The 18,110-nt window shown below is 64.8% G+C and overlaps 2 protein-coding genes across 2 annotated transcripts in view; one reads left to right on the top strand and one right to left on the bottom strand.

Annotated features, from left to right (window-relative positions):
- CHLRE_12g484700v5 (uncharacterized protein) overlaps positions 1 to 1,925 on the bottom strand; it is a 2,257-nt gene extending 332 nt beyond the window's left edge. The window contains exons 1-5 of the mRNA XM_001703142.2: positions 1,712 to 1,925; positions 1,417 to 1,484; positions 799 to 872; positions 471 to 503; positions 1 to 147 (exon numbers count right to left, since the gene is read on the bottom strand). The exon at positions 1 to 147 is cut by the window's left edge and continues 332 nt beyond it. Coding sequence (XP_001703194.1) covers positions 100 to 147; positions 471 to 503; positions 799 to 872; positions 1,417 to 1,484; positions 1,712 to 1,845 — 357 coding nt within the window. The 5' untranslated portion in view covers positions 1,846 to 1,925 and the 3' untranslated portion in view covers positions 1 to 99. The remainder of the gene's footprint in view (positions 148 to 470; positions 504 to 798; positions 873 to 1,416; positions 1,485 to 1,711) is intronic.
- Positions 1,926 to 2,025: 100 nt separating this feature from the next.
- On the top strand, positions 2,026 to 8,897 carry CHLRE_12g484750v5 (uncharacterized protein). The gene is made up of 11 exons (XM_043067816.1): positions 2,026 to 2,640; positions 2,999 to 3,035; positions 3,433 to 3,646; positions 3,940 to 4,107; positions 5,646 to 5,750; positions 5,945 to 6,047; positions 6,436 to 6,502; positions 6,705 to 6,757; positions 7,050 to 7,108; positions 7,448 to 7,473; positions 7,787 to 8,897. Exons 1-11 carry the CDS (start codon positions 2,206 to 2,208, stop codon positions 8,446 to 8,448), a joined length of 1,929 nt encoding a protein of 642 aa, XP_042917911.1. The 5' UTR covers positions 2,026 to 2,205; the 3' UTR covers positions 8,449 to 8,897.
- Positions 8,898 to 18,110: the final 9,213 nt, after the last annotated feature.

Consider the following 18,110-nt stretch of genomic DNA (forward strand, 5'->3'; position numbering starts at 1 on the left):
GGGGTGACACCTACCAACAAGACTTAGTAAGCCTTAATTGCATACCTCCCGTCACCAGGGAATGCCTACCATTCACACATGTTTTACGCTGCCGCCAACTTAATAGCCGCGGGTGGGCATGATTAACGGGCGCGTCACGTTCTTGACCTACAGGGCGGGCGTGGAAGGGGGCAGTTGGTGACGTGCCGCAAACGGAAGGGTGGTTGCTCGCGCAGGGCGCCGGGCTGCATGCGCCTCTCCCCATGCAATGCCCCCCCCATCTGCAGCTCCACGCTGCCGCCTGTCCGTACAGGCGCAGTCGCCACAACGGCCGGTGCCGCTGGCGGCCCACATGGCTCTCCACTGCCCGCCACTGCCGTGCCCCATCCCCGCATAAGCACACACTCCGGCGCCCCTAGTCCCTAGTCCCGCACTGACGCCGCCGCCCCTTGTCCCGCGCTGCCACCACCGCCACCGCCGCTGCCACTGACCTGCTCGGGCTTGGTGGGCATGCCGGCGTACAGCTGCGGAGGGGAAGGGGGAAAGCGGAGGAGCAGGGCGGGAGGAGGGACGGGTCGGCAACCAGGCCGTCCCGCAGTCACGAGCGTGTATTGCAACGGCCTCGGTTCCTGCGGCCAGTATGAGTTGAGCCGCCAAGGACACCAAGCACAGCCCAGACGGCTGGCCCGCTGACCCCGCGAGTTGTGCTGACTGCCCCAGCAGAAGCCGCACAAAACCTCGACATGGCATACCACATACGCCCATTGCCACACGCTGCGGCAGTGCCACCACTGCCGCCCGTTACCCCCTCACTGTCACCTTGTCGAAGTCGAAGGTGGTCTTGGCGTCCACCGTGCGCGCCGTGTACTTGTTGTTGCGGCGGTAGTCGCGCACTGAGAGGTCAGGGGGAGACCGGCAGGGGGAGAGCGCGGGAGTGAGAGGGACGAGGGAGGGCCGCAGCGGGAGGAAGCAGGAGTGCGGGAGGGCTTCAGGACATGGCCAGCAGCGCGGGGTAAGAGCCTGGAGGCCCAGCCAGCAGGTTTGCCAATGTCTCCACGCGCAGCCGAATAATTTAACAACCGAGAGACATACTGGCGGTCATCTGTACGACTGTACCACATCTGGCGCCGACCGCCCAGTGCCTCGGGGGCGACGCGTTGCAGCGTGCTGCGCTTCCTCCATGGGGCCCACACGCGCACCCGGCACCAGGTTGTGACTGGCCCGGAAGTCTGGTTGACCCGATGCTGTGCTGTGCTGTGCTGTGCTGTGCTGTGCTGTGCAGAGCGTTGCTGTGACTTCCACTCGCTACCCTGCTGCACGTGATGCCTCCAGCTCTGGATGCTCGCCAGCACAGCCCCAGCCCCAGTCCGTTGCCCTGAGCAGCCTCCCGCGGCTGCCCGCAGCCCCCTCCATCGCCGCCTGCTGCCGGGCGCTCACCAAAGTACTTGATGTCGTACACCAGCTTGGGAGAGTCATGGGGCACGACGGCCTTCACAGGCTGGGTGCTGCGGGGAGCAGAAAGGCCGAGGTGTCAGTGCAGGGGCAGGCTCACGCGTCAACGTCTCACGGGGCACGGGAGCGGCCGGTACTGACATCAAAAGTCGCATGCGTGCCGGCGGGCTCCTATGGTGCACTTAATAGCTACAGGCACCTCCATCAGGCGTGGTCCTGGGTGAGAAGGCCGCGGGAGGGCGTCGAAATGCCCGCATCACACCACTCGCGCACCGCTTACCCGGGGCTAAACTTGCGATACTCCAGGCCCATTGGAAGGTAGTGCTCAAACTCAGGGATGCTGCGGACACCTGTCATACGCCACGGGGCTATGCGCAGCAAAACTTTCTCAAGAGCCTTGAGTGCCTCAGCCATTTTGAGGTGGTGCGACAACAATACTGTAATACTGGCAGACTATGGAGACAGACAAGCACCAACAGCAGCAGCAACAGCAACAAGTCCAAATCTTCGGCACCGCGATTGGGCAAATTTGTGCACAGCGTCTCAGCGACAGCGGTCGCATTGACTCTACTTGCAGGTCATTTCCCGCATTGCTTCTTCGTCAGCACATGATACAAATGATTGATGGACAATGCTGACGTTGGGGGAGCTTGCTCCGTTCCCGCTTGATATAAGTCGACTATCTTGCCTCACGCAGTGGTGTGTTAGGTTCCATTAGATGTCGCGCCGACAGCGCGTGCGCCGTCTCAAGCGCGTGCACTCTGGCGCGGGCGGATGCGGATGCCGATGCTGAAGAGCCCATCGTGCAGCGCGCGACGTCGCGACGGCCAGCGCCGCTCGGCGCTGAACGAGACGTCGTATTGGACGTCAAACTCGGCGCTCGGCGGCGGTGCATCATCAACGCATGCATGGCGCCTCCCGCACAACACGCCAGCTGCGCGGCTCAGTGCAACACCTCCCGCAGCAGCAGCACCCGGGCAGGCAGCAGCGGCAGCGGGAGTGCCCAGCGGCAGCGGCCCCCCATCACTATCCACAGGAGATGCGGGAAATACAGTCGACATTAGCCCGCAGCTAGGGCGGCGTGGGGTGCTGTCGGCGCTGACAGCCGCGCCGCTGCTGCTGCTGCCGGCGGCTGGCGGCGAGCTGGCACCTGCGCAAGCTGCCACACGCACGCCTGCTCAGTGCCGGGCCCAGTTTGCGCCATACCTGGTAGGAGGGATCACAGGCACACAGTCTCAGGTTCCAGTTCCGGTACAGGGAAGGTGGCTGCTACATGTGATGTGCAGAGCTAGCCGGGCGGCGGCGCCGTCTGGGACAGGGGCTGGCTGTCGTGGGTGGGTGGGGTGCGTGCGCCCGCCCACCCGACTGTCAGTCCTTGCCACGTCATGTCATGTCACGTACGGCAGCAGGGACCACCCCGCCGCACACACACACACACGCCCTGCACATGGGCGCCTGTGCCTGACACCGCCCGGCTGCAAACCCCTGCGCGTGCATCCCCCCATTCCTCCTGGCCACTTCCCCCCGCCCCGCCCGCCCCGCCCCGCCCCGCCCCGCCGGCCCCCAGGTGCAGCCCGACTACTCGGGACCCGGGCCGCTGTCAGGTGAGCCGACTGGTGCCCGGACTGACTGGCGGAGCCATGACGTTTGTTTGTGCAAGTATACAGTGCGTGTGATGCGAACATAGCAAATAGTACAGGCATCGGTTGTTTGTCGGTGTGTGCCAAGGCAAGGCAAATGAAATACATACCACATTGGCGTGGGGTTGTGGCATGGCTGTATGCAGCATGGCAGTGCCCCGGCGGCCGACAGCTGCAGCACCCACTGCTTTCACCGCCCACATGCCTGCGGTCTGGACGCCTGCGGTCCGACCTTCAACCGCCATCTCAAAGCTCTCCTTCCCCCCTTCCCCTTCCCCTCCCCACCTTCCCTTCCCCCCTGGCTACATCATCACCTGTCTTCATGAATCACAAATGTGCCCCCCCGCCTGACGCCCTGCAGTGGGCCGGCTGCCCCGGCGCGAGCACACCTGCACGGCCTGCTTCCCGGCGCTCACCTCGCCCGCCACCACCCTCAAGCTGGACGTGTACTACCCGCGCGCGGGCGGCGCGGACCTGGGCCTGGGCCCGCCCTTCCCGCTGGCCGTGTTCAGCGCCGGCTTCCTGCTGCCCGCGGACAGCCTGGCGGGGTACGCGGAGAGGCTGGCCAGCTGGGGGTGAGGCGGGCTGGGGGCGCGAGGGAGGGTGGGCGGGTCGTGTGACCGCGCCCAACGAAGTGGTCCCATCATCATCATCAGAAAGCCCACAGTGTGTGGGAGAGTGGGTGGAGTTGACACATGCGGGAGCGGTGAGGCGGGAGGGCTGAGGCGGGAGAGGAAGCGGGGCTGGGTAGGGGCCATGTTGTCATCCCCTCCAAGGGTGCTTCCCACCGCCCTTACCAAGTCCCCGATGCCCAAACCTCGCAAATACTCCCCTTCCCCCTCCCCCCCCACCTCGGTTTCCCCACCAGCTACACCTGCATCCTGTACGACCGCAATGAGACGGTGGCCAGCCTGCTGGACGACGCCGCCTGCTGCCTGCTGCTGCGCGAGCTGCTGGACTGGGCGGCCGCGGACCCGCTGATGCGGCGGCTGGCGGACCCGGCGCGGCAGGGCGTGTACCTGGTGGGGCACTCCAGGTGGGGGGAGGGGTTCTTGTAGATACCAGCCCAAACTAAACCGAACCCAAGGGGGGGAGGGGGGTCACAGCCCAGGAGCCCAAGGGCCGCTGCAAGGGGAGGGGGGTCACAGCCCAGGAGCCGAAGGGCCGCTGCAAGGGGAGAGGAGTGGGTGTGGGGAATGTGGGGGTGGCCGGGCTCAGCTGCTGCGTGCAGTGGGTGGGCGCCGTCATCACTGCTCACAGCGTATGGTCCCTGTTCGTGTTCCTTTTCGCCACCTCAAACACACACACACACACACACACACACACACACACACACACACACACACACACACACACACACACACCGTCGCTTTGCTGCATCGCATACACTGTCTTTGCGCAACGTTTTCCTTGTGCTCTTTAACACAAGTGCGCGAGCCGGTTCATGTCCCGCGGGCGTGCCGGGGCCTCTAGGGCTCGTGTTTTAGCGACTTGATTTGTGAGTGTATGGACAATTTCTGGTGGTGAAATTGCCCTATGCTCACAAATCTGTCGAAGGGTAATTTTCGGCGTCCTACTCAGTGCTGTGCTGCGTGCCGTCGCGTCTGGACGATGCTACCGAAAATTGCTATCTTGTCGGAGTTTTGGGCACTAGGCCTGGAGCCCGTTCCGCGGGGTCGGGGACCGGGCTGGGGGCCTTGTGGCACCTCGGGCGCGCCGTGTTCCTCCTGCTTGTCGCGTTCCTCTGATTTGCGCCATAACCTGTACTGACTTTGGGCCCACCCTCCCCGTGCCGCTGCCCCGCGGCATCGACGTCCCCATAAGCTGTACGTGTACTTGGACCTGGTGCTACATGGCCGCATGAGGGGAGTACCTAGCGTGTGCCGCCTCCGTCACACCATGGAGTGGGGAGCGGGGGTTTTTCCCCCGCCAGCCCATGGTGCTGACACCCCATTTGCATTTGCCGTCATGCATGCGCCCATGCCGTCCCCCGCCTGTTTACTTGCTCGTGGTCGCCCACCCTCCGTCTCTTTCCTAAATCGCGCAACCCCTAGTATAGTTAATTGGGCTGGGACTGGGCTGCGTGTTTGCTCTTGCTCGTCGCGCGCCGCCGCGCTAACATGTTCCTTCGCTCTTGTTCGTGACACTCCCCTGCTGCCGCCCTGTGCTCTGTTGTTTTCTTATTCGCTCGTAGGTGAGAATTTCATCGAGGATTGGGCGGGAGCTTGGACTTAGCGGCCAGGAGTAGCGACGCGGAGCTGGGAATTGTAGGAGTGCCAGGGCCTCACGGTACCGTGAGCACATGCATGGGTTTGCACCCTTGAGAGCGTGTGGACACTAATCCCCCCTCGAGGTTAGAGTAGCGGGGGTTGCGCGATTTCCGGTTGGTAAGACCGGCGGCTCAACGCAGCAGGTATGCGAGGTAACTTCAGGTAACATCCGTAAACCGTCGCTTTGCTGCATCGCATACACTGTCTTTGCGCAACGTTTTCCTTGTGCTCTTTAACACACACACACACACACACACACACACACACACACACACACACACACACACACACCTGGCGGGGACAGGGGCGGCAAGCTGGCGGCACTGGTGGGCGCTGAGGACCGCCGCGTGCGGGCTCTGTGCCTCATCGACCCGGTGGACAACACAGTGTATGCGCCGCTGCGGCCCGGGTGCGCAGGGGGCGGAAGGGGAGGAGGTTGGGAGGAGGTTGGGAGGAGGTGGTCAAGTGGAGGAGGAGGGGTGGCGGCGGGGGCGGCGGGGTGAGGTGACGGAGGGGTGAGGGGCACCGTGTCGCACTGTGTGCGTGTTTCCTCTGTGCTTTGCTATTTTGCATGCGTATGCACATACACATGTACACGTGCAGGTTTCCCTCAGCTTTGGCTGCACTGCGCAATCTGCCCCGTGAACGCCAACTGCCGCTGGCGGTGGTGGGAGGCGGCATGGGCGGAGACTGCGCGCCCCGGGAGGTGAGTGCGGGAGTGGCGGGCTGGGGGATGGGAGAAGGGGGCAGGGGGGGCTGGGAGGAGGGGGCAAGGGGGGCTGGGAGGAGGGGGCAGGGGGGGCTGGGAGGAGGGGGCAGGGGGGGGGGCTGGGAGGACGGGGCAGGGGGGGGGGCTGGGAGGAGGGGGCAGGGGGGGCTGGGAGGAGGGGGCAGGGGGGGGCTGGAGGGCGTGGCAGGAGCACTGCAACGATTGACCGCTGCCGCTGTGGCTGAGGTTGAGGCTCGGGTTGAGCCAGGTCGTCTGCCGCAAGGCCTGGGGCCCCCTGCTGCGCCCCAGCGACTGTGCACTTCACTCAAGGATGGTGAACATCCCCCTGTCAACACCCGCCACCCCCTCTCCCTCCACCCCTTAGGCAAACTTCCGGCGCTTCTTCGCCGCCTCCACCTCCCCCTCCTGGGAGGTGGCACTGCCGGACGCGGGTGAGTGAGCAACTACGCGCGCGCGTGTATGTGTGTATGTGTGTATGTGTGTTTGTGTGTGTGTGTGTGTATGTGTGTACCTATAAATGTCATACTGTGGTGGATGCGGCGGAGCGCCCAATATTGTATCTGCCGCCAGGGATTTCGCTTGCACACGCCTATACACACGCGTGCACACATACGCGTATGCACACGCGCACAGGCCACTTCCAGTTCCTGGACTCCATGTCGGCCCTGCAGCGGGTGGTGTGCCCGGTGAGGCGGCAGGGGGGCGGGGAGGGAGGGGGCAGGGAGCCATTAGGGGCCAGGGGGCGGACAGGCGGGCACGCTGGTGTGGAGGCGGCTGGCTTCGGGCGGAGAGCCGGACGCTGGACTTTGTTTGGCCGCTTGCTGGGTGGCTGGCATGCCTTAATCTGGCTCCGCACATGCATGCGTGCGTGGTTGCTTGGAGCGCCCGCACGTGCGGCATTTGCACACTACGGTATTCATGGACATGTGCACCCCCACCCCATGTGCCCCCCGTGTGTTTCCTGTTTATTTGCCGCAGACGGGGGAGGTGCGGGAGGATGCAGTGCGCGACGTGGCGGCGGCAGTCATGGTGGCGTGGTGGGTGCGGTGTGTACGTGTGTGTATGTGTGTGTATGTGTGTGTGCGTGTATGCGTGTGTGTGCATCAGGCACACGGCTCCGCATACATTGGGTAGGGACAGGGTCACTGGCAGCGCGCGCCAGTGCTGATGGCGTCAGGGAAGGTGTTGTGGGGGCTGCAGGGCGCTGTGTGGGAGTGCTGGGGGCTGTCTGTCCTGTTGGCCGTGCTGGGGCTGGCCTGGCCTGGCCATGAACCCGGCCTGGCCTGGCCAGACGGCACACGGCACACGGCACGGCGCCGCAGGACACCGGTGCTGCCGCTGCTGCTGACTGCATCCGCCCCCTCTCGCCCGTGCAGGGCGGAGAGCATGGTGCGGCACCGAGGTGAGGCGATTGCACAGGGCAGCTGGTGCGGCGGGTGCGGCTGGGCGCGCCAACACAGCGCCTGCGGGGCACGGCTGGCAGGCAGCGGGTGGCTTGCGAGAGGCCTACCTGGCCGCCGCCTTGTGTGGGCACCTCCGCCTGCACCTCCGCCTACACTGTCACCTACACAGCATGACTCAGCTACACGGCACGTGAACCGCCTCCATCTCAGCATGGCATGCTCCGACAGGCCGGCACCTGCATCTAACAGCCCCACGCACTCAACCACACACGCTGACACGCACGAACCTGCCTCCTTCCATGCGCCGCTCAGGTGCCGACATCTTCCAGCTGCCCGTGCCCTACCCGGAGGCATGCAGCGGCAGCGGCGGAGGCGGAGGCGGCGGGGGTCTGGACGGCACCTCCAGTGGCACCAGGAGCGCAGCGCTGGGCGGCAGCGGCGGAGGCGGCAGCAGCAGCAGCAGCAGCTACGCCGCCTCTTCTTCTGCCAATAGTGCTAACACCAGCAGTAGCAGTGGCAGTAGCAGCCCGCAGCACCTGGCACAGCTAGCGCAGCTGCAACGGCGGCAGGGCCTGCGCGGGGCTGCCTCCCTGGCGGCAGTGGCGCTGTCGCAGAGCGCACTGGACGCGTGGGTGGCTGCGGAGGCGGAGGAAGCCACGGCGGAGGCTGGTGCCGGGGGCGGCAGTAGCACGGCCGACAGCGCTGTAGGCAGCGGCGCACTCGGCAGAGCAAGCGGAGGCAGCAGCAGAGGTGATGCAGGCGGTAGTGGCAGCAGCAGCGACGGCAGCAACAGCAGCATAGCTTACGGCAATGGCAGTATAGGCAGCAGCAGTAGCAGACATGGCAGTAGCAGCAGCAGTGGGCTGGTGGTGGTGCAGGAGGCCCTGCAGGACGGGCTGGAGCGGCTGGTGAAGAAGTTGCAGTACAACACAACACTCACTCTGGCAACACGATTCAAGAACTTTGAGAGCTGAATAAAATGCGAAAGCTTATTTTATTTGCCGATGTTTACGCGGCCGGTGGGTCATGATGGGCGGCCGTGGGCTGTGTGGTGCCAGGTGCCGTGGGTGGTGCGACCGCGTGATGCCGAGATGTATTGAGAGAGTGAGGGTGGGTGTGGTGGACAAGGGCCAGGGGCGAGGCGGAAGAGTGCGCATGGCACATACCCATGTGCAGTGCGGTGGGCTGTGCGGACGCTAGTGAGGAGTGGAGGAGTCGACGATGGTGGAGATGTCCCATCAGGTAGAATGGCCCCTCATGTGATAGATGGAGCAGAAGCTTGACTACTGAACATAACGGAGCGCACGGGACCCAAGCCGCTGCACACATGTTAGTAAGGTGCGCTGGCTGCAATAATCGCAATGCCTGCAGCAACGCCCTTTGGAGTTCGGCCCATCCCGCCCCTCATCTCCCTGTAGTCACGACGTGTGTGAGCGTGCCACCAGTAATCCTTTCGCCAGTACTCCCAGTGCAGTTCAGCACACGCAGGGCTTGGGCTCCCTAGCCACCAAGATCCCGGCCTACCCCGGATCAAGGCCAGCTCGCGGGGGATATTGACAGGGCCAGGATGCGCAACACGACACGGTACTCGGGTAACTGGCCATCACGCAAGCATACACCGCACGAAATTGCACAGAACGGCAGCGCCACACCTCATTAGTACCTAAACCGCACCTCGGCAAAGCAACTCGCACTCGGCCCCTTCCAAAGGCGGTGCCCAGCCCAGGGGTGCGTGCAGGGCTACACACTGTGCCCAAAGCTGGCAGGGGCTGCAGGGGCTCCTTTCGAAGGCCGCCATGGCGTGGATGCCCGACACAGCGCCTGTGCAGCGCGTTGCAGGCGGTTCTGGGCAGCCTTGAGCCGCCGACACGAACCAATGCGCTCGGCTCACCGCCCACCGCCGCCCTAGGCGCACTCACAGTGCATTCCCAGTCACGGTCCGGGCATTGGATTTGGCTGGAGGGGTGCCGCCCCGCTTCAGGTCATACCCAGAGACGGGCAGATCTCTTGGGGTGCGCCACGGGGTGGGGCGGATAAGGCCTGTGCGGAGGCATGCAGGCTTCGTGTGTGGGGGCCTTGAGGGTGTGTGACTGCGGCGGTGGGGAATGGGCCGCTTGCATGCCTTGGAGCCTGGGCGCTGCACCTGCCCGGCTCGCACAGGTAAGCCCCGGTAGCAGGCATGCTATAACGGCTCTCGGGGCTCCAGGATTGGACATGGCCGGGCCACACGGTGGCCGGGCGTCCGGCCACCCCACACGCCGAACAGCCCACGGACGGGCCCGGCGCCCGCGCGGCGGCCGCACAAATGCCCAGGCCTGCTTAATCCATACGTGTGTCCACTCAGGCATGCTAGGAGCTCGCTGGCCGGGCACGGGGCGCCTAGTTGGCGCGTGGGTGGGCATGCCGACATGTTTGCCGGGCCCGCATTTCGTTAGGATTCGGACTACCCCCACTTCGAGGTAGCTTGTTTGCGGTCACTTGGGCCCACCCATATGCTAATAGGCAAATGAAGGAACCGACGCCAGGAAAGTGGCGACTTTCGGCCAAACCGTCAGCCGCTTGCGACCTGGCCGGGCGCGCGAGAATTGCAAAAACAACTCCTGACGCGTGACCAAATGCAGCTCTTGCGGTGCTTCATATGGTGTAGTCGTATATCTGTTTATTTGATTTCTCGACGCGTTCCCCAGCACCACCATAAACGTGTGCCAGGTCGGGCCGCACCACGGTGCCCTGGCCGTGCCCTGCGCGCATTTCCTGGGTCCGCCATGCCCCTCTGCTGCATCCCACTCCTGCCCCCAGCCCTCCAGGAGCCTCTGGGTACATGCATAACAGTCGTCGGCACCACACCTCGGCAAAGCAGCTCGCACTCGGACCCCCCAAAGGCGGTGCCCAGCCCAGGGGTGCGTGCAGGGCTACACACTGTGCCCAAAGCTGGCAGGGGCTGCAGGGGCTCCTTTCGAAGGCCGCCATGGCGTGGATGCCCGACACAGCGCCTGTGCAACGTGTTGCAGGCGGTTCTGGGCAGCCTTGAGCCGCCGACACGAACCAATGCGCTCGGCTCACCGCCCACCGCCGCCCTAGGCGCACTCACGGCGCATTCCCAGTCACGGTCCGGGCATTGGATTTGGCTGGAGGGGTGCCGCCCCGCTTCAGGTCATACCCGGAGACGGGCAGATCTCTTGGGGTGCGCCACGGGGTGGGGCGGATAAGGCCTGTGCGGAGGCATGCAGGCTTCGTGTGTGGGGGCCTTGAGGGCGTGTGACTGCGGCGGTGGGGAATGGGCCGCTTGCATGCCTTGGAGCCTGGGCGCTGCACCTGCCCGGCTCGCACAGGTAAGCCCCGGTAGCAGGCATGCTATAACGGCTCTCGGGGCTCCAGGATTGGACATGGCCGGGCCACACGGTGGCCGGGCGTCCGGCCACCCCACACGCCGAACAGCCCACGGACGGGCCCGGCGCCCGCGGGGCGGCCGCACAAATGCCCGGGCCTGCTTAATCCATACGTGTGTCCACTCAGGCATGCTAGGAGCTCGCTGGCCGGGCACGGGGCGCCTAGTTGGCGCGTGGGTGGGCATGCCGACATGTTTGCCGGGCCCGCATTTCGTTAGGATTCGGACTACCCCCACTTCGAGGTAGCTTGTTTGCGGTCATTTGGGCCCACCCATATGCTAATAGGCAAATGAAGGAACCGACGCCAGGAAAGTGGCGACTTTCGGCCAAACCGTCAGCCGCTTGCGACCTGGCCGGGCGCGCGAGAATTGCAAAAACAACTCCTGACGCGTGACCAAATGCAGCTCTTGCGGTGCTTCATATGGTGTAGTCGTATATCTGTTTATTTGATTTCTCGACGCGTTCCCCAGCACCACCATAAACGTGTGCCAGGTCGGGCCGCACCACGGTGCCCTGGCCGTGCCCTGCGCGCATTTCCTGGGTCCGCCATGCCCCTCTGCTGCATCCCACTCCTGCCCCCAGCCCTCCAGGAGCCTCTGGGTACATGCATAACAGTCGTCGGCACCACACCTCGGCAAAGCAGCTCGCACTCGGACCCCCCAAAGGCGGTGCCCAGCCCAGGGGTGCGTGCAGGGCTACACACTGTGCCCAAAGCTGGCAGGGGCTGCAGGGGCTCCTTTCGAAGGCCGCCATGGCGTGGATGCCCGACACAGCGCCTGTGCAACGTGTTGCAGGCGGTTCTGGGCAGCCTTGAGCCGCCGACACGAACCAATGCGCTCGGCTCACCGCCCACCGCCGCCCTAGGCGCACTCACGGCGCATTCCCAGTCACGGTCCGGGCATTGGATTTGGCTGGAGGGGTGCCGCCCCGCTTCAGGTCATACCCGGAGACGGGCAGATCTCTTGGGGTGCGCCACGGGGTGGGGCGGATAAGGCCTGTGCGGAGGCATGCAGGCTTCGTGTGTGGGGGCCTTGAGGGCGTGTGACTGCGGCGGTGGGGAATGGGCCGCTTGCATGCCTTGGAGCCTGGGCGCTGCACCTGCCCGGCTCGCACAGGTAAGCCCCAGTAGCAGGCATGCTATAACGGCTCTCGGGGCTCCAGGATTGGACATGGCCGGGCCACACGGTGGCCGGGCGTCCGGCCACCCCACACGCCGAACAGCCCACGGACGGGCCCGGCGCCCGCGGGGCGGCCGCACAAATGCCCGGGCCTGCTTAATCCATACGTGTGTCCACTCAGGCATGCTAGGAGCTCGCTGGCCGGGCACGGGGCGCCTAGTTGGCGCGTGGGTGGGCATGCCGACATGTTTGCCGGGCCCGCATTTCGTTAGGATTCGGACTACCCCCACTTCGAGGTAGCTTGTTTGCGGTCATTTGGGCCCACCCATATGCTAATAGGCAAATGAAGGAACCGACGCCAGGAAAGTGGCGACTTTCGGCCAAACCGTCAGCCGCTTGCGACCTGGCCGGGCGCGCGAGAATTGCAAAAACAACTCCTGACGCGTGACCAAATGCAGCTCTTGCGGTGCTTCATATGGTGTAGTCGTATATCTGTTTATTTGATTTCTCGACGTGTTCCCCAGCACCACCATAAACGTGTGCCAGGTCGGGCCGCACCACGGTGCCCTGGCCGTGCCCTGCGCGCATTTCCAGGGTCCGCCATGCCCCTCTGCTGCATCCCACTCCTGCCCCCAGCCCTCCAGGAGCCTCTGGGTACATGCATAACAGTCGTCGGCACCACACCTCGGCAAAGCAGCTCGCACTCGGACCCCCCAAAGGCGGTGCCCAGCCCAGGGGTGCGCGCAGGGCTACACACTGTGCCCAAAGCTGGCAGGGGCTGCAGGGGCTCCTTTCGAAGGCCGCCATGGCGTGGATGCCCGACACAGCGCCTGTGCAACGTGTTGCAGGCGGTTCTGGGCAGCCTTGAGCCGCCGACACGAACCAATGCGCTCGGCTCACCGCCCACCGCCGCCCTAGGCGCACTCACAGTGCATTCCCAGTCACGGTCCGGGCATTGGATTTGGCTGGAGGGGTGCCGCCCCGCTTCAGGTCATACCCGGAGACGGGCAGATCTCTTGGGGTGCGCCACGGGGTGGGGCGGATAAGGCCTGTGCGGAGGCATGCAGGCTTCGTGTGTGGGGGCCTTGAGGGCGTGTGACTGCGGCGGTGGGGAATGGGCCGCTTGCATGCCTTGGAGCCTGGGCGCTGCACCTGCCCGGCTCGCACAGGTAAGCCCCGGTAGCAGGCATGCTATAACGGCTCTCGGGGCTCCAGGATTGGACATGGCCGGGCCACACGGTGGCCGGGCGTCCGGCCACCCCACACGCCGAACAGCCCACGGACGGGCCCGGCGCCCGCGCGGCGGCCGCACAAATGCCCGGGCCTGCTTAATCCATACGTGTGTCCACTCAGGCATGCTAGGAGCTCGCTGGCCGGGCACGGGGCGCCTAGTTGGCGCGTGGGTGGGCATGCCGACATGTTTGCCGGGCCCGCATTTCGTTAGGATTCGGACTACCCCCACTTCGAGGTAGCTTGTTTGCGGTCATTTGGGCCCACCCATATGCTAATAGGCAAATGAAGGAACCGACGCCAGGAAAGTGGCGACTTTCGGCCAAACCGTCAGCCGCTTGCGACCTGGCCGGGCGCGCGAGAATTGCAAAAACAACTCCTGACGCGTGACCAAATGCAGCTCTTGCGGTGCTTCATATGGTGTAGTCGTATATCTGTTTATTTGATTTCTCGACGTGTTCCCCAGCACCACCATAAACGTGTGCCAGGTCGGGCCGCACCACGGTGCCCTGGCCGTGCCCTGCGCGCATTTCCAGGGTCCGCCATGCCCCTCTGCTGCATCCCACTCCTGCCCCCAGCCCTCCAGGAGCCTCTGGGTACATGCATAACAGTCGTCGGCACCACACCTCGGCAAAGCAGCTCGCACTCGGACCCCCCAAAGGCGGTGCCCAGCCCAGGGGTGCGCGCAGGGCTACACACTGTGCCCAAAGCTGGCAGGGGCTGCAGGGGCTCCTTTCGAAGGCCGCCATGGCGTGGATGCCCGACACAGCGCCTGTGCAACGTGTTGCAGGCGGTTCTGGGCAGCCTTGAGCCGCCGACACGAACCAATGCGCTCGGCTCACCGCCCACCGCCGCCCTAGGCGCACTCACGGCGCATTCCCAGTCACGGTCCGGGCATTGGATTTGGCTGGAGGGGTGCCGCCCCGCTTCAGGTCATACCCGGAGACGGGCAGATCTCTTGGGGTGCGCCACGGGGTGGGGCGGATAAGGCCTGTGCGGAGGCATGCAGGCTTCGTGTGTGGGGGCCTTGAGGGCGTGTGACTGCGGCGGTGGGGAATGGGCCGCTTGCATGCCTTGGAGCCTGGGCGCTGCACCTGCCCGGCTCGCACAGGTAAGCCCCAGTAGCAGGCATGCTATAACGGCTCTCGGGGCTCCAGGATTGGACATGGCCGGGCCACACGGTGGCCGGGCGTCCGGCCACCCCACACGCCGAACAGCCCACGGACGGGCCCGGCGCCCGCGGGGCGGCCGCACAAATGCCCGGGCCTGCTTAATCCATACGTGTGTCCACTCAGGCATGCTAGGAGCTCGCTGGCCGGGCACGGGGCGCCTAGTTGGCGCGTGGGTGGGCATGCCGACATGTTTGCCGGGCCCGCATTTCGTTAGGATTCGGACTACCCCCACTTCGAGGTAGCTTGTTTGCGGTCATTTGGGCCCACCCATATGCTAATAGGCAAATGAAGGAACCGACGCCAGGAAAGTGGCGACTTTCGGCCAAACCGTCAGCCGCTTGCGACCTGGCCGGGCGCGCGAGAATTGCAAAAACAACTCCTGACGCGTGACCAAATGCAGCTCTTGCGGTGCTTCATATGGTGTAGTCGTATATCTGTTTATTTGATTTCTCGACGCGTTCCCCAGCACCACCATAAACGTGTGCCAGGTCGGGCCGCACCACGGTGCCCTGGCCGTGCCCTGCGCGCATTTCCAGGGTCCGCCATGCCCCTCTGCTGCATCCCACTCCTGCCCCCAGCCCTCCAGGAGCCTCTGGGTACATGCATAACAGTCGTCGGCACCACACCTCGGCAAAGCAGCTCGCACTCGGACCCCCCAAAGGCGGTGCCCAGCCCAGGGGTGCGCGCAGGGCTACACACTGTGCCCAAAGCTGGCAGGGGCTGCAGGGGCTCCTTTCGAAGGCCGCCATGGCGTGGATGCCCGACACAGCGCCTGTGCAACGTGTTGCAGGCGGTTCTGGGCAGCCTTGAGCCGCCGACACGAACCAATGCGCTCGGCTCACCGCCCACCGCCGCCCTAGGCGCACTCACAGTGCATTCCCAGTCACGGTCCGGGCATTGGATTTGGCTGGAGGGGTGCCGCCCCGCTTCAGGTCATACCCGGAGACGGGCAGATCTCTTGGGGTGCGCCACGGGGTGGGGCGGATAAGGCCTGTGCGGAGGCATGCAGGCTTCGTGTGTGGGGGCCTTGAGGGCGTGTGACTGCGGCGGTGGGGAATGGGCCGCTTGCATGCCTTGGAGCCTGGGCGCTGCACCTGCCCGGCTCGCACAGGTAAGCCCCGGTAGCAGGCATGCTATAACGGCTCTCGGGGCTCCAGGATTGGACATGGCCGGGCCACACGGTGGCCGGGCGTCCGGCCACCCCACACGCCGAACAGCCCACGGACGGGCCCGGCGCCCGCGCGGCGGCCGCACAAATGCCCGGGCCTGCTTAATCCATACGTGTGTCCACTCAGGCATGCTAGGAGCTCGCTGGCCGGGCACGGGGCGCCTAGTTGGCGCGTGGGTGGGCATGCCGACATGTTTGCCGGGCCCGCATTTCGTTAGGATTCGGACTACCCCCACTTCGAGGTAGCTTGTTTGCGGTCATTTGGGCCCACCCATATGCTAATAGGCAAATGAAGGAACCGACGCCAGGAAAGTGGCGACTTTCGGCCAAACCGTCAGCCGCTTGCGACCTGGCCGGGCGCGCGAGAATTGCAAAAACAACTCCTGACGCGTGACCAAATGCAGCTCTTGCGGTGCTTCATATGGTGTAGTCGTATATCTGTTTATTTGATTTCTCGACGCGTTCCCCAGCACCACCATAAACGTGTGCCAGGTCGGGCCGCACCACGGTGCCCTGGCCGTGCCCTGCGCGCATTTCCTGGGTCCGCCATGCCCCTCTGCTGCATCCCACTCCTGCCCCCAGCCCTCCAGGAGCCTCTGGGTACATGCATAACAGTCGTCGGCACCACACCTCGGCAAAGCAGCTCGCACTCGGACCCCCCAAAGGCGGTGCCCAGCCCAGGGGTGCGTGCAGGGCTACACACTGTGCCCAAAGCTGGCAGGGGCTGCAGGGGCTCCTTTCGAAGGCCGCCATGGCGTGGATGCCCGACACAGCGCCTGTGCAACGTGTTGCAGGCGGTTCTGGGCAGCCTTGAGCCGCCGACACGAACCAATGCGCTCGGCTCACCGCCCACCGCCGCCCTAGGCGCACTCACGGCGCATTCCCAGTCACGGTCCGGGCATTGGATTTGGCTGGAGGGGTGCCGCCCCGCTTCAGGTCATACCCAGAGACGGGCAGATCTCTTGGGGTGCGCCACGGGGTGGGGCGGATAAGGCCTGTGCGGAGGCATGCAGGCTTCGTGTGTGGGGGCCTTGAGGGCGTGTGACTGCGGCGGTGGGGAATGGGCCGCTTGCATGCCTTGGAGCCTGGGCGCTGCACCTGCCCGGCTCGCACAGGTAAGCCCCGGTAGCAGGCATGCTATAACGGCTCTCGGGGCTCCAGGATTGGACATGGCCGGGCCACACGGTGGCCGGGCGTCCGGCCACCCCACACGCCGAACAGCCCACGGACGGGCCCGGCGCCCGCGGGGCGGCCGCACAAATGCCCGGGCCTGCTTAATCCATACGTGTGTCCACTCAGGCATGCTAGGAGCTCGCTGGCCGGGCACGGGGCGCCTAGTTGGCGCGTGGGTGGGCATGCCGACATGTTTGCCGGGCCCGCATTTCGTTAGGATTCGGACTACCCCCACTTCGAGGTAGCTTGTTTGCGGTCATTTGGGCCCACCCATATGCTAATAGGCAAATGAAGGAACCGACGCCAGGAAAGTGGCGACTTTCGGCCAAACCGTCAGCCGCTTGCGACCTGGCCGGGCGCGCGAGAATTGCAAAAACAACTCCTGACGCGTGACCAAATGCAGCTCTTGCGGTGCTTCATATGGTGTAGTCGTATATCTGTTTATTTGATTTCTCGCCGTGTTCCCCAGCACCACCACAAATGTGTGCCAGGTCGGGCCGCACCACGGTGCCCTGGCCGTGCCCTGCGCGCACTTCCTGGGTCCGCCATGCCCCTCTGCTGCATCCCACTCCTGCCCCCAGCCCTCCAGGAGCCTCTGTCCGTGAACTGAGGTAGCTTCGAAGCCCTGGGGATCAGACGTTACACCAACGTGGATCGGCGGCACAGCCCACTTTGACCAATACTTTGACCCTAGAGACAGGGTTCCTTGAGATGGCGGTTCTTTTCTTGTCCGTATTTTGTGTCCATGCCGCGTACGCGCCCCGCAGCCCCGTGCTCGTGGGCAAGGCGCGCACCACGCCTGCCTTGCCCGCCGATGCCAATGCTGGAAAGTTCCGCAGGGTCAGCCTGACCGGGACGGCCTACCACCGGCGACCAGAGCGCCGCCGCGAAGCGCTAGCCGCAGAGGCGGCCAGATTGCATGCGGCGGCCCCTGGCGGCCGTAGATTTCGCAGCGGCGGCGGCCGCCGCGAGCACTCCTCCGCCGTCCTGGTGCCGCCGGTCTCGAACGCTGTCGCAGGTGCGGCCCCCGCCGACGTGGCCTCCCGCCCCCGCCGTTCGCTGCCTGCCTTGATATCCGTGGAGAGTGGAGACCCCTCCTTCCCTTGCTCCCCTCTCCAGTAACCCCCATTTCATGCAATGCTTACCATTCGCGCGCACTCCTATTACCGTGGGGGCATGTCGCACCTTTGGAGGGCACTGTACCAGCTTGTATCACCACAGTGCTCCAAGACTAGAAATCAACATGTGCTGCAGGTGGTGCTGGTGCTACAGCGCGTGCCTCGGCCTCCGACCCGTTCATGGGCCGACATGCCGAGGCGTATGTCGGCATGCAGCAAAGGCACTTGCTTGCTCGCCAGCAGCCCATCGCAGTCTATGCAGTACAGA

The sequence above is a fragment of the Chlamydomonas reinhardtii genome, chromosome 12 (assembly GCF_000002595.2).
Source record: "Chlamydomonas reinhardtii strain CC-503 cw92 mt+ chromosome 12, whole genome shotgun sequence".
Taxonomy (NCBI): Eukaryota; Viridiplantae; Chlorophyta; class Chlorophyceae; order Chlamydomonadales; family Chlamydomonadaceae; genus Chlamydomonas; species Chlamydomonas reinhardtii.